General features: G+C 45.2%; 1 protein-coding gene across 10 annotated transcripts in view; it reads right to left on the bottom strand.

Annotated features, from left to right (window-relative positions):
- LOC127591168 (transcription factor 4-like) overlaps window positions 1-24,135 on the bottom strand; it is a 116,904-nt gene extending 92,769 nt beyond the window's left edge. For 4 of the 10 annotated variants that reach the window (XM_052051014.1, XM_052051009.1, XM_052051015.1 and 1 more), the window contains exons 1-3: window positions 23,154-23,814; window positions 22,821-22,859; window positions 20,609-20,681 (exon numbers count right to left, since the gene is read on the bottom strand). In XM_052051014.1, coding sequence (XP_051906974.1) covers window positions 20,609-20,681; window positions 22,821-22,859; window positions 23,154-23,225 — 184 coding nt within the window. In that variant the 5' untranslated portion in view covers window positions 23,226-23,814. The other 6 variants (XM_052051016.1, XM_052051012.1, XM_052051018.1 and 3 more) reach the window with 4 other exon arrangements.
- Window positions 24,136-24,612: the final 477 nt, after the last annotated feature.

Here is a 24,612-nt window from a genome sequence, read left to right as displayed (position 1 = left end):
ACTTGTGTCATTTTATGTAGCTTGTTTTCTCGCTTTTTTTGTTGTTTCGGGGAGAAAAAAAAGCACATTAAAGTAGCAAAACAAACAACAGCTTGGAGAGCTAATGGCACACTAAATGAAGAGAGCGAGGAGCCTGTGAAGTAAGAGAGGGAGAAAAGGGAGAACGGGAGGGAGCGACAGGAAAAGTAGAGAGAAAAAAAAAGAGATTAGCAAGTTCAAACATGGTTTTCTTGAATCAGCAGAGTTTTTTTTTTAAATACTCATAGCCTACAGATGCTTTTCCAAAAAGAGAGATTAATATTGATAATAGCAAGGTCTTCCCTTTCTATAGTTCCCCCCTCCCTTGCAAGTGGAAGAAGAATAAGAAGCCCGGCTGATTCCTTTGACAACCGCCACCCCCCCCCCCCACCCCCTTCGTCTTTCCACACAGACCCTTGTGAAGCCGAGCCAACTGCGGCTTAGATCTCTACACGCCATTACCAGCGGAGGAACAAAAGGAAATTACAAAAACAAAAAAAAATAAATAAAATTGTCGGCGACTAAAAAGCAGCAGAGTTTGCAAACTTTGAAAAGTAGCGAGAACAATGCACATGAAAGCGGCGAGCCAAAAGGAGCGCCCGAGAGCAAGTTTACACGCAGAACAAGAACACGGTGCACGATCGCCAGTGAGGAAAAGAGGAATCGTTTGCATGGGTCTTCATTCACAAACAAAGACGCTACAAATGCTTGTATGCGCACGATTTAAAGGTCGGATACAATCTTTTCTGGGGCCGCTGATCTCCCCTTTTTTCCAAAATATTCATCCATTCATTCATCTTCCCAGCCGCTTGATCCTCACTAGGGTCGCGGGGGGTGCTGGAGCCTATCCCAGCTGTCTCCGGGCAGTAGGCGGAGGACACCCTGAACCGGTTGCCAGCCAATCACAGGGCACACAGAGACGAACAACCACCGGCGCTCACACTCACACCTAGGGACAATTTAGAGTGTTTAATCAGCCTGCCACGCATGTTTTTTGGAATGTGGGAGGAAACCGGAGCACCCGGAGAAAACCCACGCAGGCCCGGTGAGAACATGCAAACTCCACACAGGGAGGCCGGAGCTGGAATCGAACCCGGTACCACTGCACTGTGAAGCCGACGTGCTAACCACTGATAATTACCGTATTTTCCGCACTATAAGGTGCTTCGGAGTATAAGGCGCGCCTTCAATGAACGTCCTATTTTAAAACGGTTTTCATATCTAGGACGCACTGCATTATAAGGTGCGTAGAATTGAAGCTTCAATAGTGGCCGAGGTTGCGTTATGCATCCACTAGATGGAGCTACGCTAAAGGGAATACAACGCAATACAGCTTTATATCTTTATATGGATCGTTCACGACCACTGCAACAAAACGCTTGACAGAACATTTAAGATACTACGTCCAAGAAATCAGAATATTGATCCATATATAAGGCGCACTGTCTGCTTTTGAGAACATTGAATGCTTTTAGGTGCGTCTTATCATGAGGAAAATACGGTATTCCCGCCGTGACATCGAGCGACCTCATACTTAATTGTTATCTTCCCTGAGATGGTTTTTGAGAGTAACTCAACTGGTGAACTCTCCAATCCTTCGGCCAAAAGACTCTCACGACATTATGCAAGTCTCATATAAAGTGCATCTTTCGAGCCGCCTTGGGTAAGCACAGTTTCAAGAGAGTTGCGTAACATATATGGGAAAAGTAACCTGGAAGTTTTTGTAAGGTTGAGGTTGAAGATGTTTGGACTCCTCACGGCTCGAGTCATCAGTTCATCCATCAGTGAACTCGAATTAAGCAGCGGCAAGGCAAAGTGGAGGAGACGGCGAAAGAGCAAAAGAGTGAAAGGGAGACTGAAAGAAAGGTACAAAGACTTGTCTCGAGGTAGATGTGGATGTGACAATTCAATTAAGGCTTCTTTCCCTCCGAGGAGATTTTTTTTTTTTGGTGTTTGTGTGTGTGTTGGTTTTACAAAACTATCTCACAGACACCTGCCAGCTCCGAGTTATTGCAAACAGAAGGATAAGTCGGGCTTAATCATACCACGAGAGAGACGAGACATTTTCACAAACTGGAGAAAGTCCAAAAGGTTGGATGATGGGGCTGCAAAACGGTCTTCCAACAAGTGCGCAAAAAAAATCGGCAAAAACTTGGGCTGCGTGAAAGAAGCTCAGAAATTTTGTACCTTGATATCTGCTTAAAAACAAAAAAAACAGCCAACCTTCTGATTTGTTCTATTCACTCTCATCCTGTCAACCTCAAACATTTCTAGGATAGGTAAGCAGAGTTTTTTTCTGACTGTTGAAAACTGTGAGTTGTTTGGTTTGTTTTTTTTTTTTTTTTTAGAATTTGGGAATTTTGAGGGGTCCTTGTGGAAATGAGGGATAATTTGGATTGAGCATGACATGAAAAGAGGAAGATTGCTGCTGTCGGGTGTGAAGAAGCGGGCCGGTAAAAGGCAGTTCAAACTAGATTGCCGAAGATAGTGGTCATGCCTCGAAGAGACCCACAAAACTCGAAAGGAATCATGTAAACATTGATCCCAAACAAATTTTCTGCAGCTCAAACATCGGCTTCTGCTTGCTTTTCCTACGCTGTTCCCTACACATAATAAACGTTAAAGCATACAAGCAAATATGAATAGCAAACGCAGTAATAACATCACTTCCAGCCCGCATCATATCAACCCCCCCCCCCCCCCCCCCAAACAACAGCAGCACTCATCATGAGACACAACGGACCCCCTCCCCCTTTTAGAGCCGGCCTTGGGTAAACAACAATTTCAATTTCCCTTTTAAGGCCAGCGCGAAGGGCCCATATGGAAAAAGCAACTTGGAAATTGCTTTCGCCAGAACATCAAACTGGTCTCCGTCAGACAAAAGTCGCTCATAGCGTAGCGGTTCACTCCCCCGATGTCCACGCGGTTTCACTTCCTGCTTAGCGGCGGTGTGAATAGTTAGCATCTCGCTACGTGTCCCGCAATTGACAGGCGACCAGTGATAACGATGCTACTGTTGATGCGCAGGTCATTACACAATCTACCGCTGCATCTACTAAATGTCACTATGGCTGCACAAAAAAATAAAAGATTTAAAAAAAAAAAGTATTCCTCATGAGTTGCCCTCGGACAGACAAAGAAGATTCCGGCATTCTCAATTCGAGGGCAAATGTGCTGCCACGGGATCAATAGGCAATCTTTGAGCTACGGAGCAGATAAATAGCGACGCTGGCACAGGTTCATTCACATGCACCTGTGCAGGAAAGGCTGAGCAGAGGCACGAGCGTGTGTGCGAGTAGGCGACGAGGAAGTGAGAGTGGGGCTCAGGTGAATTCCATCGGCTTGCACCCAAACTGCTAATAAAAGATCACCGAAACCATGACGGCATTAACAGCAACATTTACTGAGAAATCGGTCACGCCGTGGAAAAGAAGAAACCATATTCAGGCTTCAGCTCCCACTGAGCGTCTCGCATGAGGGTTCATCGTGAGATATTGCCACCTGTATGGCACCTCCTTTTCTGGAAACGAGGAGTGCAAAGCCGCTAACGAGTTAGCATGGGTGCAAGGTTGTAGGGACCCACACATACTCACAACTACGCACACACTTGCACACGCGGTTCGACAGTCACTGACAAACAACCCTCTTGATACACACACACACACATTTTATATTCACAGTGGTCCTCACAAGAATAGTCATACAAACACACACACACACACACACACACACACAGGCCACAACAGCCAAAAACACTCACACAACGTCAGCATCGCAACATATACACACGCGCACACACAAAGCAACAAATAGCGACACAGAGCTAGCGCCTGCAGACATTCTCTCAGTTTCTCCAGACTTGTTGATTTTATTTTGTTTGCAGAAGAATGACCAAACATTTACAAAGGCTTCAACTCGTGCTGCATTGAAGGTTGAAGACGATTTGTTTGCGTGGATTGGCCACGTGACGTGAAAAGAACAACAGACTAAAAAGTTCTCTTAGAACCCTTCGACCCAAGATAACAGAGACAATTTTACCTGTCGCAGAGGCTCCTCGAATTCAAAAACCACGCTCAGACCTGTCACTCTGCACAGAACCCTGCAAACCTCCTCATGTTACAAATTCCTACATGACAGACTGCAAACGAGTTTTCTTTTAAAGGAGAATCCCACTGAAAAAATTTGAATCGCCGCTTCATTGACAATGCGGTCCTTTCAAGTTGAGCGGCGGTTGACTTGACTAAGCAAAACGAGAAATAAACTTGATGTTGGAAACAAGTTTGGGTAAAGTCGAAGGAAATTCATTTGTTTAGCTTAGTAAAAGTGCATTTCAAGTACGCCTTTGCATTGATATACCGGTATATCAATTTCCGGTCAATATTTTCCATCCACGGGTATGTCCATGATGGGTTCCTGGGAGTCAAATTTACTGCCGGACAATGGAGACACAAATGAAGAACACCAAAGGGAGTAAAATATATATATATATATATATCACAAGTGCTTCACGAAGCGGCGGCCCGGTAGTCCAGTGGTTAGCACGTCGGCTTCACAGTGCAGAGGTACCGGGTTCGATTCCAGCTCCGGCCTCCCTGTGTGGAGTTTGCATGTTCTCCCCGGGCCTGCGTGGGTTTTCTCCGGGTGCTCCGGTTTCCTCCCACATTCCAAAAACATGCGTGACAGGCTGATTGAACACTCCAAATTGTCCCTAGGTGTGAGTGTGAGCGTGGATGGTTGTTCGTCTATGTGTGCCCTGCGATTGGCTGGCAACCGATTCAGGGTGTCCCCCGCCTACTGCCCGGAGGCGGCTGGGATGGGCTCCGGCGCCCCCCGCGACCCTAGTGAGGATCAAGCGCTTAGGAAAATGAATGAATGAATGAATGCTTCACGAAGCTTCATTTTACTAGTATGAGGCGCTTTGACGGAAAATAACTTGCTCTCGAAATGGAAAGGAAAAAAAATATGAAGATGAACATCGGACGTTTTAACTCACTTTCGCCCAAAGTCAGCTATGGCTCCACACACCCGCAACACTAATTGCGAATTTTATCGGCGAGTCAGACAGGTGATGTCGTGTCCCTTTCTTTGTCGGCTTTCCCAACATTTTCCATGTTCCTCCCTCCGACTGCCAAGTTCCCTTTCATTCTTTATTTACTTTTTCATCGTCCCACCGCTCCTCCTCCCTTTACTCTTTCTTCCTTTTGTCCTCGTCTCCCACCACTCGCCAAGCCTTCTGTCATCACCTCAAGAGGAGGAGGTTGCAGCTGGTGTAAAGTCACGGGAAAATAATGACAGGCACCTGCCCGCAGTATCGAGTGCATTATGGGAGCGCATAGGCAAAAAAAAAGCAGAGCGAGGCCTGCGACAGATCTCAAAACAAAGTTGTTCGTTTTTGCTCAGCGAGTCCCTTAAAAGCCACCAAAAGACCCCACGGGACTTCTCGAAAAGCAACTGAAGCCGAACAGTATCGGCTTCACAAGCACTTAAAAGTCAGTTGCAGTTGTTTGCTGTTGTTGTTGTTGTTCAAGTGAAATCTAATTGCAAAAAATATTCCTCTTCGGTAGAGGGAAAGGACTCGTGATGAACAAGTTGGTCAGTAAACCGAGTTTACATTGATGTTGCACACTACAAATACAAAATAAAAGTTGAGAACAGCGTGATGGTCCCAGAGGAGCGACACATACGACACGCTCGAAGAACAACACGTCGACACTTTGTTCTCTTTGAATCAATCGAGAGGAAACTGTTCAGCAGAGTGAGAATGCGGCTTGTTAAGAAAACAGGTAAACATCTTCAGTGATCATTTGCAGCCGTTTGTTTGCCATCAGGCCAATTTGTGTTGCCCCCCCCACCCCCCGCCCGCCCCAATCCCACCACAAACGAGAATCATAAAGTGTGTCTGAAAACAGCAATCCAATTAATTCGCACTTACAAATGTTTCTCCATCCCATGAAAGCCACATGTTATTTTTTATTTATCCACAGTATGAAATTCATTCATTCATCTTCCGAGCCGCTTGATCCTCACTAGGGTCGCGGGGGGGTGCTGGAGCCTATCCCAGCCGTCTTCGGGCATTAGGCGGGGGACACCCTGAATCGGTTGCCAGCCAATCGCAGGGCACACAGAAACGAACGACCATTCGCACTCACACTCGCACCTAGGGACAATTTAGAGCGTCCAATCAGCCTGCCATGCATGTTTTTGGAATGTGGTAGGAAACCGGAGCACCCGGAGAAAACCCACGCAGGCCCCCGGGGAGAACATGCAAACTCCACACAGGGAGGCCGGAGCTGCAATCGAACCCGGTACCTCTGCACTGTGAAGCCGACGTGCTAACCACTGGACTACCGGGCCGCCCACAGTAAGAAATATTGCACATAAATAATCCAAGCGGTATTTTTATGGTGAGGGCGGAGCTTAAACGCCAGCAGCAGTGAAAATGGGTACAAAACGTCACTATGCAATCTCCTTGCCGACATTGCAGCCTTGTTGGGCCATCCACCACCTAACCAGAACCGAATCTATCCGTATTTTCCATAGTAGCGGCCTAAACATCATCATCAATGAAGACATCTCCGTGACAAGCCAACATATTAACGGTTCTCGTTGCAATCGCTCGGCATCAATGAGGAATAAGAACTTGAAGGCACACGCCTTCACACGTGCGCGCACACGCAGCACCTAACAGAGGCCCCCACGGAGGTTTCAGCGACCAGATGTCAGAAGGGCAGCGTGTGTGTGTGCACGAGTGTGTGTATGGAGTGTAAGCTGCAGCACTCCATAAGTTCACTGAGCTCAAGAAAACACAACCCACAGCCGCCATACTCGCATGCACACGGCAAAGACTAAAGTGAAGGCTTCCCTTTTGAAAACCACATAATACATGTCAGGGCACGACGTAAGTAGAGCTCTGCTACTCTATCTCAACACATGAAGGTGTGTGTGTGCGTGTGTGTGTTGTTGGCCCCAGTGACACGGGGGTATTTCCCAACTCACACAACTCAGCTCATTCATTTATTTTGAAAAGTTAATTTGTCATGACAAAGCGTGTTCACATAATACAGTTTTTTTTGTTTTTGTGACAAAAATTTGGAATTGGCCTCCATGAGAAGCGTCTTTTTTGCTCAGCGAGACACAAGTCATGGATTAACGGAAGGGGGTGCGTGTTAATACAATGTGCAGGGCAAGGTGATATCTCTGCTGCATGCGCCACATGCATGGATCCCAAAATTAATTGTCATTTGGACGCTTGCTGATGATGCAGCGTCGTCCCAGTTCCATCCAACACTTGTCACAGTAACAAGGGGCGGGGACAAACTGTGTCCTATTTGCATGAGACAGGACCCCGCTCTCCCAATTAGAGTTTTTATGTATGATTTATTTTTATATGGATGTATCAAGAAGCCAAACAATGTGCTATCCTTGATCCTTGGGATCGTTCAATGCAAGCTTGTCATTGACATGTTATAAGCGGGGTACAGTTTCACTTGGAGAGAACATTAAAAAAATTTGGGATAGCCTGTAGCTTTTTTGGCCGAGTTCAGTCGCTGTTTTGGAAAAAAATTAATCTATGTCTTCCGTCGTGATGGAAACACATCTGAGTGCATGTGCGTGTGTGCGTGCATATGCGGCTGTCAGACTCTATAACTCAAGTCATTATATGAACGGAGAACAGAACTTGCCACTTCCCATATCCCATTGTTACTCTTGAGAGAACCTCAAGACCGTGTAAGAAACTGCAACAAGCGCGCAATGCCGACATGCAAGAAAGTGCAAATGAAACTGGACAACGAGAACTGAAGTCATGTCAGATCCCCCACACACAAACGGAAACAACAGTAGTACGAATCGCATATCGCTCGATACCCTGTGGTGTGTATTCACGGCAACCAAGCAGCCAAGGAAAGCTAAAAAGACATTCGATGGGGGAAAAAATTAATGATGTGGCAAATATGATTTTCTGGGGGCACTTTCCCATCAAGATAGGAACCGAATCAATACGGTCTTAAGAACACGAACTTAGTCGGTGAACTGTGCGGCGCAAGCAGAGATCATTTGGTTGAAAAGAAGCTTTCAAGAGGATTCCCTCGCTTTAGTCTAAAATACGACATGGGAGTTTCAGTGTGCCGTCATTTTTTATTTTATTTTTTTTCTCGAGCTTTTGGTTGAGTTACAGCTGTCTGCTTTCCAAACCTCGTGATAAATATGGCGATATGAAACAGCTGGTTACTCTCCATTGCTTATGTGATGAGTCAAAATCGGGCGTGAGCCAGCTGGAAGGAGACCGAAAAAGTCTCATTCAAGACCTGTGGCAAGGAGAGAAGAGCGGATCGCGGCAACATCTGTGTTTGTCTGTTAGTAATTAACAATAAAAACAGATTCATATTAAGCACACGGTCGGTTATAAAGGTTCTTGACCAGGAATAAAAAAAAAATTAAAAATCCCACCTTGGTTAATAATTGTTTGATGATGAAATATGCAGTCTGCAAAAATTTAAAATGTGACACGTGTGGCGTGAAAAACAAGATTGCGTTGAAATTTCCCTTCCGGTGATAAAAGAATGAGCTGGTTCATGACCGCTGCAACTCTGGAGGAAAAAAAAAAACAACAACAACTGATCGACACGTGATAGACAAAGCTGTATTCGTGTTCATCTCTCAAGAGCGTTTCAAAAAGAGACCGCGAGAAAATTCTCTGGATCTCATTTACTCCCATTGACGGTTTTCAGAGGCTTCACAGCACTGTCAATATTCCAAACCAGAGCATCTTATAAAGACGAGCGCAATACAACCCACATCCACCCCCCCCCCCCCCCCCAATGCAAGCAGACCAAAAGTGCAAGTCAATATGCCGTGCGCCATCTCTCTGGCGTTGCCCTTGCTCACAAACCAACTCAACTAAAAAAAAAGAGCACGCCGCGCTCCAGATGGGAAAGAGCTGCGGAAATGTGGAGCAGGGGCTGCAGCCCTGTGAGTGCGGGCCACTGTAGGGACGGAGAACAGTCACTACTTGTTTTATTGCCTCATGATGAACACCTGCAACGACTGAGGGGGAGGAGAGGGGGGTTTAAAAAAAAAAAAGGTCGAGGGCAGACAAAAGGCTCACATCTGTGTGTGTGTGTGTGAGAGAGAGAGAGAGTGAGGTACTAAGGGAATGTGTGTGTGTGTGTGTGGGGGGGGGGGGGGGTCTCAGGTTACATTCTTGCGGACAGGCTGCCAAATGAGACCGTCTGTGCACATGCGGCTCACAAGCCTCCGACGTACACGCGCCTTCATGTGCTGGTAAACTTTGTGAGTAAATATCCAGCACCAGCAAACTAAGTTGCCGTTAATTTAATCAACGGTAAATGCTAATAATCCGACAAAATAACGGTCAGTACAGACCGATGAGGCTCAACAAGTGAAAAGGTAGCCATCTCCTTTGGCATCTCTTGCGTGAGCTCGCCTCAAGGCTTCGCTCTCAAAAAGGCATTTGTCTGGAATCAACGTCTAACTTGGAATTTGTCAGATGGAATGATAAAGGTGTAAAAATCTGGTCTGAAAAGACAACAAAAAACAAAAATTGGACTCCGGGGCTATGACCTTAAAATTGTCATTCCTTTCCCGCTCACGCTCGTGTCATTTTCTTTTGCTTTCCTGTGCGCATTTATGAAGAATTCAAAACTTGGGGCCTGTACCCGTAGACCAAAAGAATCCATGTCGGCAGGTTAAACACCCATTCAGGAAGCAGTTTATTGAGGAAACGCAGAGTGGAGCGCCTGCTTTCCTGAAAATTCAGCCATGCCCCACGGTGACGATTTATTGCCGTTACCTTCAAACTTTTGCTTCAAATACAAACAAGGTAGAAGAAAATGATTCGCTCGGGGCAAACAAGCTAGTCTGAATCACCGGTGACTCGTCGAACTCACACGGAACGCAAACCGCGGACCCCCGACACAAATGGAGTGACTGACGCTTAACTGCCATTTTCGAACAAAATTAGCTCTAGTGCAACTGCACCAAGAATGTAGGTGGCAGCAGATAAAAGACTTGTCTCCATTTTGTTGTGACTGCTCTCCTGACCCCCCGCCCTCCCTTCCTACCCCCCATTCGATCATCCGATGAGGCCAACCTTGCTTCCCATGTACGCTTTTAGACGGTTAGACAGAAGCCAACACGGTGAAGTTAATCTTTTTAGGCCTAACATTTCGATCAATCAAATATATGTGTCACGCTGTCATATGCCAATCACAATCCAATCGCCTTGTAAAGCTAAAAAAAACAAACAAACAAAAAAAAATCTAAGGGTGTTTTCCAGATCTCTTGTTTCTTTTGGCTGAACTGATCTCTGGTTCACGCAACCCCTCGGTGTGGTTTGTTTGGGCAGGTGTGAACACAGCATTTGAACTTGGGTACAGACCCCTTGGAGAAGTGGTCTTGAAGTTCGGGGGTGGTTTGTTTTTTGTCGTGTCGTGTGATCTGACCTTGATCGGACCAAATACGCAAAAAAATTCAGACATAGTCAGATATGTTTGAACGGGGAGCGCACACTGTACCATGTCGGCATTTTTACGTCACTTCTAGACACCCGTTCGAATTTGTTTCTCGAGACCAGAAACTTTATTTATTAAAAGATACTCTACACACTTGGCGACAGTTTGAAGCCAAGCACTAACATCCTGTCGCCGTACACAGAAGCTAACAAATACCGAGGGACTGTCCATGCAGGCTAATATGTGTTTATACTGACAAGCCAAATGCAACTCAAATTATTTAGCTGTCCGCACAGAAGTGCGACAAAAATTTCAATGACGCACACTAGATTCAGAAGTTGAACATTTTCGGACATAAGGTGGGGAGTCGGATGTCAGCTAAATGTGATGCAGCATCAGAAATTAAACAAAGAACTACTTTGGTGACAGCGTTTAGCTTGTTAGCTAGTGAACCTAGCTTCTTAGCTAGTGAACCTAGCTTCTTAGCTAGTGAACCTAGCTTCTTAGCTTGTCAAGTGATGCAGCATCAGAAATTAAACAAAGAACTACTTTGGTGACGGCGTTTAGCTTGTTAGCTAGTGAACCTAGCTTCTTAGCTAGTGAACCTAGCTTCCTAGCTTGTCAACGTAGCTTTGTGTAAACACATCATGAGGTCACAAATAGGATATGTTACGATTAGTCACAAGAAATTTGAGAACCAGGCAAATTTGTCCGAAGCTTTTTATTTAAGGAAGGTCCGGTTGATAGATACCGTTTTGTCTGAGGCTGCGTTGTTTGATGCTCAGCGGTACACTCCATTGACTTGACGGGTATTTTACCAAGACTGTTTCGCTTTAAGTGCGACTCCATAACATCCATCCATCCATCCATTTTCTGAACCGCTTAATCCTCACTTGGGTCGCGGGGGGTGCTGGAGCCTATCCCAGCCGTCTTCGGGCAGTAGGCGGGGGACACCCTGAATCGGTTGCCAGCCAATCGCAGGGCACACAGAGACGAACAACCATTCGCACTCACACTCACACCTAGGGACAATTTAGAGCGTCCAATCAGCCTGCCATGCACGTTTTTTGGAATGTGGGAGGAAACCGGAGCACCCGGAGAAAACCCACGCAAGCCCGGGGAGAACATGCAAACTCCACACAGGGAGGCCGGAGCTGGAATCGAACCCGGTACCTCTGCACTGTGAAGCCGACGTGCTAACCACTGGACTACCGGGCCGCCGACTCCATAACAATGGCATTTTTTTTCCAGATGAATTTGAAGCTGATGTCTGATCCGTGGCAATCTAGTTCCATCAAAACCTGTCCGACGCCCGTCTCTGACAACCGACGATGGCCATAATCATACACGGTCATTGTATGGGTATCGTTGTCTCTCATTGCTTTTGTAATGCAAGATCATGAAGCAGAATGACGGCATTTGATTCATGTTTACAAGAATGCGTGATATTCTTTTGAAAGGTTATTTGGTTTAAAGTGCCTGAAGTAAATCTTTAAGATCTACACCCCTTTTGGCTTTCAGTCACACGGCAGCAGTGAAACAACTTCATTATGCCGCATTTATTGGATAACTGGTTCTTCGGATGGCTGCAAGCTGCCAAACGATGGCCATCCAACAGACAGCGGGAATGAAAGTTGAGTGTGTGTGTGGGTGGGGGGTCGGGGGTGGGGGGGGGTGAATGGGCTGGAAAAGATGAAAGCCTGGAAACCCCACTGAAAATAAAATGCTTTCTTAAATATGCTTTTTAACCAACGGCAAAAACAGCAACAAGTCATGTTTCAGTTTCAGGTTATAGCCAAAATGAACACATTATGGATGAGTGTGAATTGTTTTTTTTTTTTAAAATAAACAACGCAGTATTGTGAATTTACCTGTGAATTAGCCGCACAGGAAGAATTTTCAAGAATTTTCACGTAAGCCGTCGAGGCAAGTTACCAGTTCCAAGCCTCACACGAACAGTGGACACCCTTTGTGCAAAACGACACGTTTTTCACAGGGAGCAATTTTAGGGGCGTAATGGTTGAAGCGAAGACGGGAAAGCAAGACAAATGTTTATACTGAGGAGTTCTTGCTATTCAGCGCCCTGAGAGAATGGAATGTGGCGGGAAGATCAATGTGTCTCTCTCGATGACACACACACACACGCTTACACGCCAACACACCGCACACACAATTGCAGATGTTCCGAAGCTATGAGGAAGGAAACATTGGGTCTCTTCAGGACATTATGAACTTATCACAAACATGCCAAAGCGCATACAGACACACAGTTAAAATGTGACCACTAACCTCTCTTACAACAACAGAAATACAAAACTTTCTTGCTTTCACCTCGTTTTAAAAACCAGGCCAACATCAGGGCTGGAAAACAAAGTCAACACTTGCACACGAAAGGCAAAGATTATGGAATAAATGGTGTGTGACATTGGTTGTTTGCTTCTCTCTCACACTTGTCCACAGAAGAACACACACAGTCACAAAATGTGTACAGATATGCATGTACTCTTGTTTTCCCCATTTTCTTCTCTCTCGCTCTCTCTCTCTCACACACACACACACACACACACACACACACACACACACACACACACTGTCTGGCCCATCACAGGACCAGATGGCACTAGGGGTGTTCCAGACAATTTACAATCTTTGTGAGTGTGCATGTATATCAGTAAGCGTGTGCATGCATGTGTGCCAGTGTGTGTGTGTGTGTGTGTGTGAGAGAGAGAGAGATTTTCCAAGCAACCCCCTCACACTTTTTGCCACACACACACACATGCGCGGAATTGGCAGTGCCACTCTGGTGTGCCAGCACCGCCAAAGCCCGAGACTGAAACAAAAGCTGGGACAAACCATTGTGCAGCTTTCCTGCAGCATCCCACCTCTCCCTCTGAACCAGATGGTTTCATCTGCTAGTCTCTGTCGTGTGAAGGTTCACTGCGTCTCTGGCAAGTCAGCGTACATTACAGGAGTACATTTAACATACTCACTCAAAAGATTCTCGGCGACACCAGCACTTAAATAAGAAGATTTACTTTGTGGATAAAATGTGTTTTTTTTTTTTCAAATTACAGATTTCAAACTAGACGTACACCTCGTACTGGCAAACACAACCAACTCTGAGATCAATGACTGGGACTGTTGTAAGATCAAGAAGGAAGTGCAGAATAATAAGGGCAGGAAGAAGCAGTTGATGTAAATGGCTCGAAGGAAGCGTGAAGTAAAAACGAATAAACAAAAAAACATCACATGATCACAGGATGTTTTGCACAGAAAATTTGCCCCCAAATTGTGCTTTCTAAATTTAGAAAAGGGGAAAAAAAAATTGCCCGCAGAAACTGGCAACTTTGGAAGGCCAAGTGTTCAGTTTGGTAGACAAAATAAGAGAAACGGGTTCAAGGAAAAAATATAAATCGGGTAATGAGGAGTCAGTACTGTTCATCGCTGCAATTAAAAATCATTCAGTATCTCGCTTGATAGATTTCTAAGTGGAACAATTCGATTTGATTCGACGCGCTCATATTTTTTTCCATCCAAAAAGATTTTCCGGCGCAGACTTTTTATGACGCTTCGAGTTGGCGTACCCTACATCCTCTGATAAAATTCAGCCTAGTGGTCCGTTTGGCAACATGCTACGGGACCTTGTCGCGCAAACTATTAGCACACTGGACTGGCGTCCAAGAAAGTGAAGAAACGAAATGTGAAGTACGTCACACATCATGAAATAGATTCACCCTAAATTGTACGGACATCTATGCACTCAATTTCTCTGCCTGTCTTGCACCTCTAATCACTCTCCACGGTTAATGGCGGGCTTGCGTCTGAATCCGACACATTACCTGCCGCAGGTGTCCAACAGATGCCTCAAAAATAGGCACTCGTGACTCAAGGAAAAAATTAAAAAATAAAACCTGAAGACGACCAGCAATTAAACACTGACAGTTTTTCAGACAGGATCCATTTAGTCATCTTATTACAAAGCGTATCGGAAGGCAACAAAACACTCAAGCGCAGACAGTTGACACATCTCGGATCAGACACGTCAAAAGTGACCAGCGGGTCTGAGCTTACAGACCAACGTGAAAAAGAAAAAAAAAGTGATCTCGAACGCTATAACTGAAGCTAGTCTTAGCTGTGCCTTTAGGGAAAACATATGGAGTGCCGCCTCGGTCGTAAGTCGGCTTGCCGAAGCAATAGCTTCGTCAATCTCCTGAGCTTTGTCAGAAAAAAAAAAAAAAAAGATAAAGAAATAAATAAAAAGCCCTGCCAAGTTCTAACAGACGCGAACACTGAAATCGCTGCCGTTATTAGCGGAGTCATTATTAGCCTTTGAAAGGGAAATGGAGCTCATAATATTTGCCATTATAGCTAAAAACGCCGATTAATTCTTAATCCGTACCTCAATTAAGAGCATTGCTGGGAGTTTTTGCCAAGGAAACAAGACGATTGAGCAGCCTCGGAGGGGGGGAGAGAGAGCGAGAGAGCGTGAGAGAAGGTGGGAGGGTGAGGCATTCAGCAAGCGGTTTCTGCTCGCCACCTCTATTTTGAAAGCCATCATCCACGATGAGTTTGAGTGACGGGCGGAACGGAGGCTGATTTGACTGAATAGAGACACGAGGGTGGCGGCGGGGGCGTTGTTCGCCACGTTGAGGCGCATTATCTGTTTCGGTTACAGGTGTATCAAATCAAACGTGAGAGGAGATATTATTAAAAGCAAACCCCTTTCAACTGTAAGCTGTGACTGAATAAGCTATAGCAATTAGAGGGAACAAAAATCCAAGCCCAAATTTCTCCGCAGATGTGTGAAGAAGCAAATACTGCTGCAGGGGATCATTTAAAAATTAATTTTGCCCCCCCCCCACCCCAAAAGATAAAACAGAATGAATCTGTTCCAGCAGTGGAACTTCCACCGCCAAGGCTGCTTCATCATCCATTCATATTCGCGTTTACACCAAAGGGCAATCGAGAGTATTTTTGTTAGCCTAGCATGCATTGGGATTGTGGGAAAAAAGTACGCTGAGGAAAAAAAAACACACGTGTGGGGAAGAACCGAATCGGCCACGCAAAGCCCTGACCCCCCTTGATTCCGGCTTCTGTGTTTTGCTTTGGTTGCAATCCAATTCATTGATTTTTTTCCAAACCTCTGCAGTTCGGCTCAGTTCTTCCTGTGGTGCGTCTTCCACCAAAAACTAGAAATTGTATCTGCTCAGTTTTACTCTCCTGCACATCAATTGAAATAACAACTACAAGCCCCCCCCCCCTCGCTGACAGCCAGTCACAATGACCACAAGATTGTCATATTCCTCATTCCACTTCCAGTTTATTCATTCATTCATTCATCTTCCGAGCCGCTTGATCCTCACTAGGGTTGCGGGGGTGCTGGAGCCTATCCCAGCTGTCTCCGGGCAGTAGGCGGGGGACACCCTGAATCGGTTGCCAGCCAATCGCAGGGCACACAGAAATTTCACAACCATTCGCACTCACACTCACACCTAGGGACAATTTAGAGCGTCCAATCAGCCTGCCACGCATGTTTTTGGAATGTGGGAGGAAACCGGAGCACCCGGAGAAAACCCACGCAGGCCCGGGGAGAACATGCAAACTCCACACAGGGAGGCCGGAGCTGGAATCGAATCCGGTACCTCTGCACTGTGAAGCCGACGTGCTAACCACTGGACTACTGGGCCGCCTACTTTCACTTTAATTGAATTTATTTCCTGCTCAGTCTTGCACCCGTTTTTGGTACAAAAACACGAAGACCGCGGACACATGCAGTACTTGCATACGTGTGCAAAAATTGGAGCAAATCTCCTCAACGCTCTCATTGGCGCACACCTCAGTCCCCTTCTAATATTGTTTACAGGGGAACAACCAGCACATCTGAGGGGTACGAACAGTGTAGGGGGCTAGGGGGGGTTATACCAAAAGCAGCCAAGACCTGAAATAGACGAGTGGCGCTGGTGACAAGCACGGCGGAGCCGCTCTCTGAACGGCTTCATCCAGGAGGAGATTAGAAACACACACATACACAGAGTTTTGATGCGTGCTTTATCTTTCCAGGGATGATCCGAAAATAAACAACAACGCGGCAAAATCTCCCAATAATTAAAACGGTTAATCCACTTCCTGTTTGCTGATGACCGTGGGCTGAGCATGTCATGCGGGACTCTTGCACCGTTGATGTTTCGATGCTTTTGTGGATCAAGGTGAATGGAGCTCCCAAAATAGGCGGATTTAGCATCTCCTAAGCTGTCAGAAACCCCCCCCCCCCCGGCCCCCCCCCCCCCAATTTTTTTTTTTTTTTTGATTTGTGCAAGTGTTAAGAATCCACATGTAACATATCTGATCGTGTCAATTTGTTGGACATGTTCCCTCGCACGTATTTTGTTTTATATCGACTTACGTGACAGAAAGAGCTCATGAAATGCAAATCGGATATGGCATTGCGCGAACATAAATAGGCAGGGCAAAAAAAATACATCTTTTCTAGCAGAATTTTGCAAAACGAGACGTAAAATGTGAGGACCGGGTTCAGCGTCAGCATGTCCGATCGGCTGGCCTCATCCCTTCCTTTTGGGAAAGTGCTGCTCTCATGGCTGCGCGGGTCTATAGAGTTCTAATTAGCTGCATTCACAAACAGCGCCGGGCTCATCAAAATGCCGAGGCCTGTAGAAAGCCACAGCAGGGGTGAGCAGAATGTGTGTGCGCGTGATGAATCTTGTACATGTGGGTGGGAAAAATTGTGATTTTGTTTGTGTAGTTTCAAGTTTGTGTGACAGTTCTGTGTTTGCTTTTTTTTTTTTTTTTTACGTGCGTGAAAATAATTCCAAAGTGAAGATATACACGGAAGCAGCAAAGCAAAGCTTAGCAACCAACTGAAAATGCAACGGGGCGGCCCGGTAGGCCAGTGGTTAGCACGTCGGCTTCACAGTGCAGAGGTACCGGGTTCGATTCCAGCTCCGGCCTCCCTGTGTGGAGTTTGCATGTTCTCCCCGGGCCTGCGTGGGTTTTCTCCGGGTGCTCCGGTTTCCTCCCACATTCCGAAAATATGCATGGCAGGCTGATTGAACGCTCTAAATTGTCCCTAGGTGTGAGTGTGAGTGTGAATGGTTGTTCGTTTCTGTGTGCCCTGTGATTGGCTGGCAACCGATTCAGGGTGTCCCCCGCCTACTGCCCGGAGACAGCTGGGATAGGCTCCAGCACCCCCCGCGACCCTAGTGATGATCAAGCGGTTAGGAAGATGAATGAATGAATGAATGAAAATGCAACTAAAACAGGGTACTGCCCCCTGCCCCACCCCACCCACCTCCATCCCCTCCACCAAACTCATAACATCTCTTGTCCCGTTTCACATTTGCATGCGCGGCACGTGGGCAAACCGTACCATGGCACACAAACAAACCGGACATCTGCAGAGTGCTGCTTTTTGGATAATAACGGAATGGCTCACCAACATGAGCACTTTCCAGTACCTCCATAGTTCCCGATTCCATTTGTACTGCTACATTCTGCCCGGTAGTCCAGTGGTTAGCGCGTCGGCTTCACAGTGCAGAGGTACCGGGTTCGATTCCAGCTCCGGCCTCCCTGTGTGGAGTTTGCATGTTCTCCCCGGGCCTGCGTGGGTTTTCTCCTCCCACATTCCAAAAACATGCATGGCAGGCTGATCGAACACTCCAAATTGTCCCTAGGTGTGAGTGTGAGCGCGGATGGTTGTTCGTCTCTGTGTGCCCTGCGATTGGCTGGCAACCGATTCAGGGTGTCCCCCGCCTACTGCCCGGAGACAGCTGGGATAGGCTCCAGCACCCCCCGCGACCCTAGTGAGGATTGAGCGGTTCAGAAGATGAATGAAGATTCTGCTGACCGACACCCCCCCCACCCCCCAAAAAAGCATCTCCAATTGCCCCTAAATTCTCCTGAAGCCCCTGACATCCTATTCCAATCATGCTTGCTAGTTGACTACCATGCCAACATGCCACATGTATGTAAATGTGGTGTCAAGTGCTGCGGGTGGTCATTGGATGCCCCCCGGCCTTCCAATGGCTTCCGCTAACATTCAACCCAACTTTAGCTTTCTAGCATTACTGCACCGGCCGACTGTGTTCCAAATGTCCCCCCCCCCCCCACACAAATATTCTGTGTTTCATCAATGAAAACACTGTACTATTCGCTCAAGAACTGCCTCCGGGAACGCACACGCGGATGTTGACTCGCCTTAACCGCTAAGGCACATCGATGCACAAAGGCTGAGTGGAGTTCCCACGCTTGAAGAACTGACACACTGTTGGTAATATACTCTCGATGCAAGTGTAGGTAATTATTTCCCGTGACAAAAAAAGTATTTCTTCAGTTCCTTTCCAATTTTCATCCATCACAACAGTATCGACAGCGATACAAGTCAGCGACATCCATTTCAGCGGTAAGCGTTAGCTTGAGCCTATCTCGGCTATCTGCGAGCTAGCATGTAGCCGTTCGGGAGGTGTCGTCGGCAGCGTACAAGAACCGGTCCTGTCTGCACTTTTAATCCTCAGCATCTGAACCGTGAAGCGCAAGCTCAACATGGAAGCCGTAGCGCTCAGTTGCTAACGCGTTAGCTACTGTACATCCTCAATGATACAGAGGTTATAGACTATGTTTATTGGCAGCCACAAGCAGAGTGAGTGCATGAATAAGCAAGTGGCTCAGTGTGAATCACCGGATGACCGCGCCAGCGTACCTCAATGACCTACGGCACGGTGACAAAAGGTATGAATGGAAGACATTAAGGAAGTAAAGAACTCACTCAGTCACTCACTTTGGGAAGAAGAAAAAAAAAGCCAAATAGGATTAAGTGAATAAATTACACACTCTGCTGGTATTATCTCATTAATGTCAATCACACTCACAACGTTTCAGAACAAACTCGGCGAGTTACGGCATGACTGCAAAATCGAAAGACGGTTTCCCCTCGCAATCGACAGTCCGGGTCAACTTTCAAAGCGGCCACGTTTCACTACTGTTTGACACCACGAGCTTCACACTGTACAAGAACCACAGTGAAACCCCCTGCAGTACGTTCACAGGCAGGAAAGAGTGACATCACCCAATCGGAAAAACAGGAAGTCTGTGTCAGGAATGAACGTAAGTAGCTGAAAACAAAAGTCCTCCTCTAAATTGTAAAAAAAAAAAAAAAAAAGACTAAACACATGTCTTGTTTTGATCATGACAATATTGACATTATATATGTCATATATATAATATATATATATTATATATTATATAATATATAATATATTATATATTATATATATTATTATATTATATATTATATAATATATAATATATATATAATATATATATATACACATATATATATGTAAATTTCCCCATTGTGGGACAAATAAAGGATATCTTATCTTATTATGATGTAATATACTAATTATCCATCGCCTGTTATTTTTTTCATTTGTTTGGATGGACTGCGAAGAACCTACACAAGATATCCAACTCAGTACTTACAAAAACTATTGAAAATACTCATTTTGAGGCAGTTCAGTATATGAGAGTAAACTACCATACCAATAAAATGAATAGTTCGGCGACCGTGAACTCAAAAACTGAAACTCCAGCTCATTAAGTGAGGATATCACATTTTTCTAACATTACGGTATTCTTCTTCTTATTTTATTTTTTTTTAGAAATCCTTCGGTATAACGCGGCCCGTCACCACAAGCGTAACGTAAACGATCAATATATTGTTGCATGAATATCTCAGATCTTGCATTTGATCTCATCAGATTGTGCATACGACCCCCCCAAAATGTTGCTGCTCTATTCCGCCACTGACCCATACGAATATTTCCTTCACTAGTATGTTTTTAATAGCCAATATATGATGAAATATTTTTTGGTTATGCATCATAATCATAAGTGACATATGAAGTATAACTTAGATATTTAAAAAAGATCAAAGTACAATACTGAGCAAATACAACACAACACCCCCCCCCCCCAAAAAATGTGCGTGGTTACCCACTGAGCAGTATAGCAGAACAGCACTGAGCAGGTGTATGGGAGGATTTCAAATTGAGAGAAGAACATACAGCTCATAGAAAAAAAAAAATAGAAGAAAGCTGACGTACTTGAGCCGGAGAAATGTCCACTCCCCAGGGAAGTCGGTCCATTCTTTCCACTGCTAACAGGAGGGGAAAACATCTAGAAGACAAATAGAGCACACATTAGCTACGAGAGCACAGACAGCGGCACCAAAAAAAAAAAAAAAAAAAAAAAAATGACTGCAGTGCAGCTACATATGAAAAGCTTCATTCCAATACACCGGGGAGACATTTGGCTGCAAAATAGTGCCGCGAGAAGTATATCACCTCTCGCCTCAAATGTAAAAGTGACATCTGCTTTTCGAGAATCACCCCCCCCACCCCCCCACATCAAGAACGGAATTCCAATGGGGTACATACATGCGTACAACTGGAACTGATGAGTACCCTACGTGGCTGTTCTAAAAATGGAACTTGAATCGTGTCTTTTTGACAGTTGGGTATCAGTTTTGCTTTGGTGGGTTTTATTTCTGAATAGCCAATCATCTCGCCAAACAGTGTGTTTAGGAATGAAACTCACATATCTGTTTTAAAAATAAAAATAAAAATCCATCAATCAATCAATCAAGTGCCGGTGACATGCATCCCGAAACTGAAATTGACGATGCTGCTTCAACATCATACAGATTTTTCTATTTGACATCTTTGTGGAGCATCACGCCGTCAAATTTTCACATACAATTTTTTTTTTTTTTTTTATCGTTAGCAGTCGTAGCTGTGGCAGCACGAAATCGAAAGTTCTAATCTGAAATGGACCTACACGGGCTTTGATAACAATGAGCGTTGATGTCAGCGTGCCTCCTGTTTGGGGCCTGAAACGTGTCGCGACGGAGGTCACGCTGGTGTCGAACGGCTGCAAGAGGGGGGCGGGATGAACAGGCGAGCCTTCATAGTTTTTTAGTTAGTCGCAGCTCTGTCATTGGCTAAAAGAAGATCTTTGAGTACTCGGTCACACTGGTGGGCTCTCGCGGACCTTACAATCGCATCGATTCATCTTCCGCCTGCTTTCATGTTAAGGAGACACACTGGCGGGCTGGCCATTTGGTCAGATTTTTGTTTAGTGATATCTTTATATTTTTTGTGATGTGTGAATGGTAACGTAACTTTTCACTTTATCTCCTTAAATTATGTGTGTGTGTGTGTGCGTGGTATTATTCCACAGTTCATTTTTCATATATGTACCGTATATATACTGTATATATGTCCAAAAATAACTCGAAAGCATTTTAAAGCACAAATGTAAGATTCAATCAACTGTGCCTGTGTATGTATGTGGTTGTTCCGGAGAAAATCACAATAAAAATAGCAATAATAATAATAATAATAATAAAAGTTTAGATGCCTCACTGTCACGAATTTATCTGACACTTTGAGCAAATGCTCACTTCACAATATCAGTCCCACAGTACCCCCCCCCCCAAAAAAAACTGCATTTGGTTAACAGCCCCCCCCCACTTAGATTGGTTGTTATTGAACACCGAGAACGGCGTGTGTCACATTTGACGGCTTTGAAACGAAACAAGGATTGGCATCACTCCGCCATAATAGTTTTTTTTTTAGGCATTCATATTTCATATTCATACGTTATATGAATGTCTACCTGTTTAATCGATGTAATAAGGCAAGCTATGAAAACGTGTATGTTATTGACATATGGCATTTAGATTTCTCTGATCATTAAGTACTAAGATGCAATATATTTTTTTTTTTGTCGTCTTTTGTTCTTCGGATTTCCTGGCAAGCGGCACCGCTGCCCTTCGTTGCACTTTCTAATCTGACATATCTCGCTTTCATACCAGGATTAATGGGAGCCCGTCTATTCTTCCTCATTGAGGGCTGTATCTATTTCCCTCCTCCTCATCATCCTCATCCCCCCCCCCTCCTCCTCCTCTTGTGACCAAACTTGCTCCCAGAGGGAGGTAGAGGCACAGAAACATGGCCGAGAGCATGGAACACTATTTCCTGTCCCTCAAGTTCACACCACAGTCTTTTATTCCAAGGGAATTGGGGAGAGTGGAGGGGGGGTCGTGCTGCTACATTTAAAACGGGATTAGTATTTTGCGCGTGTAACAATGAAGGCTGCACGAACGGGACATGTTCACGCGGAAATATTTTTTTTTAAACTATTCTGCAAGCATGGCACACGCATCGTATTGAAATTTGAAGAACTTTTCTTTTGTCATGGGCAAAGGGCTGCACATAAAGGGGGGGGAGAAGGACTTAAAATGAGATATACTACCATGGATGATGGGAACATTTTCAAATCGCTGTTTCGCATCTATAAGACAACAAAATTACCAATGCAGCATCAAAAATATCTACACATACAAACAAAAAATCACAAATATGCTCTCACTTTTCTTTTTTAACTTACTCTCAAGAAATACACACTTTGTCCACTTGATATTTTTTTTTTTTTAAAAGAGAGAGCTATGCAGGTTATGCGCCGTGCAACTCATCAATTAAACATATAAAGTGTGAAAGCCAAACAGGACGTGCTTATTTACTTGCAGCCTCCACCTATCATCACACTCATTTGTTTCCACGAATAAAACAAATGAAATATTCTTACCGCGCTAAAATCCAGCAAGTCGCTCAGTTCCTTGTCCGTGCCCAAAGCTGCCATCCGCTGTTGATGATGCATTTTAGCTAAATCGCACGGACCTACAACATGGAAACAAATGGAGAAAAATAGATGGACAGAGGGAGGGAAGACGCAGACACGCAGACAGAACTGTAGCCGGGTGGCGACGTAGATGAGGAGAGCGGAGGAAAGACCTCTTTCGCTTTTTTTTTTCTTTCTTTTTTTTTTCTTTACGCGCAGCTCCGGCTCCGCTCCGGGTCTTTGCTCGCCACAGCCAAAATAAATCCCAGTAAAACAAGCTCAAAGCCTCGATCAACACGTCTAATTTCCTCTCATCCTCAGCGGGGGGAAGAAAGCTCACAAGCGGGTTCCTGGTTTAAAGTCGCTGGAGCCCCCCACCACCACCACCTCCTCCCCCCCCCCCCAAAAAAGAAGAGAAGTGACAGAAAGGACAATGTTTTGGTGCGTGGTGTGTTTTCTCTCGCGCCCCCACAGCCAAAGAAGTCCGAGCTCTCCCCCCGTCAAGACGCAGTTCGTCCGCCCTGGTTTGACTGTCAGCCTCAAACAATCATAAAAATAAATAATACATCGATAAAAGAAGAGTTTAGAAAAAAAAAACCTTGGCGAGCCCGTCAGGAAAAAAAAAGAAGCAAACCTCCGAAGAGATGACGACTTTTCACTCCGTGCGTGTGGTGGACGCGAGTCAAGGGGGAGGCGGTTTGTGGAAGAGTCCGGGCGGAGCGTGCGCTTCTCGTGGCCGGGTGAGGGCTCCCTCCGCTCGGCTGCGCGTGCTGAAGATGCCCGGGCGCTCGGCAGTCGGCACGGTACCCGCGCGCGCGCGTGTGTGTGTGTGTGGCTGCGAAGCCTCGGTCGCTTTCGATTCATGTGGTGGTGCGGCCACCTAGCTTACATCTTCGTCTAACACCATCGCTGCCGTCGTCGGCACTGACAATCTGCAAGGGAAAGAAAGAAAGACGACACGAAAGAATTGTTTGTGACACGTAAAATGGACACGAATTTTTGCCGGCCACCTTCTGGGTTGAGAGAAGATGACATGACTTTACCTCAGACTTGAAAATAAAATTTAATTTTATTTTTATTTTCTTGCAGTGCTGACCTGATTCAATAAAATGGTAGGATTGTCTTTTATTTTATCCTATGTATTTAATTTTATTTTATTTTCCATGAGACATACCTGTGTCTTCTGCTCAATCTCAATTGTGAGTGACATCAGGGTGTCACAACCTAGATCAAATAATTATCATTTATTTTTTTAAATATATATTTTTAATTAAAAAAACACTTTAAAACCAATTAATTAAAACGTTACATATTGTCTTCATTCCAATCAGACTGACAGATCACACCTTTGAATTTTAAAAAAAATATTTGGGACGATTTTTCAGTTGTTCACTTCAGTGTGAGAAGTAGCTGGAAAGTGGATCCA

Source organism: Hippocampus zosterae, chromosome 18 (genome assembly GCF_025434085.1).
Source record: "Hippocampus zosterae strain Florida chromosome 18, ASM2543408v3, whole genome shotgun sequence".
NCBI classification, from domain to species: Eukaryota; Metazoa; Chordata; class Actinopteri; order Syngnathiformes; family Syngnathidae; genus Hippocampus; species Hippocampus zosterae.
This window is presented reverse-complemented; position numbering and strand designations above follow the sequence as displayed.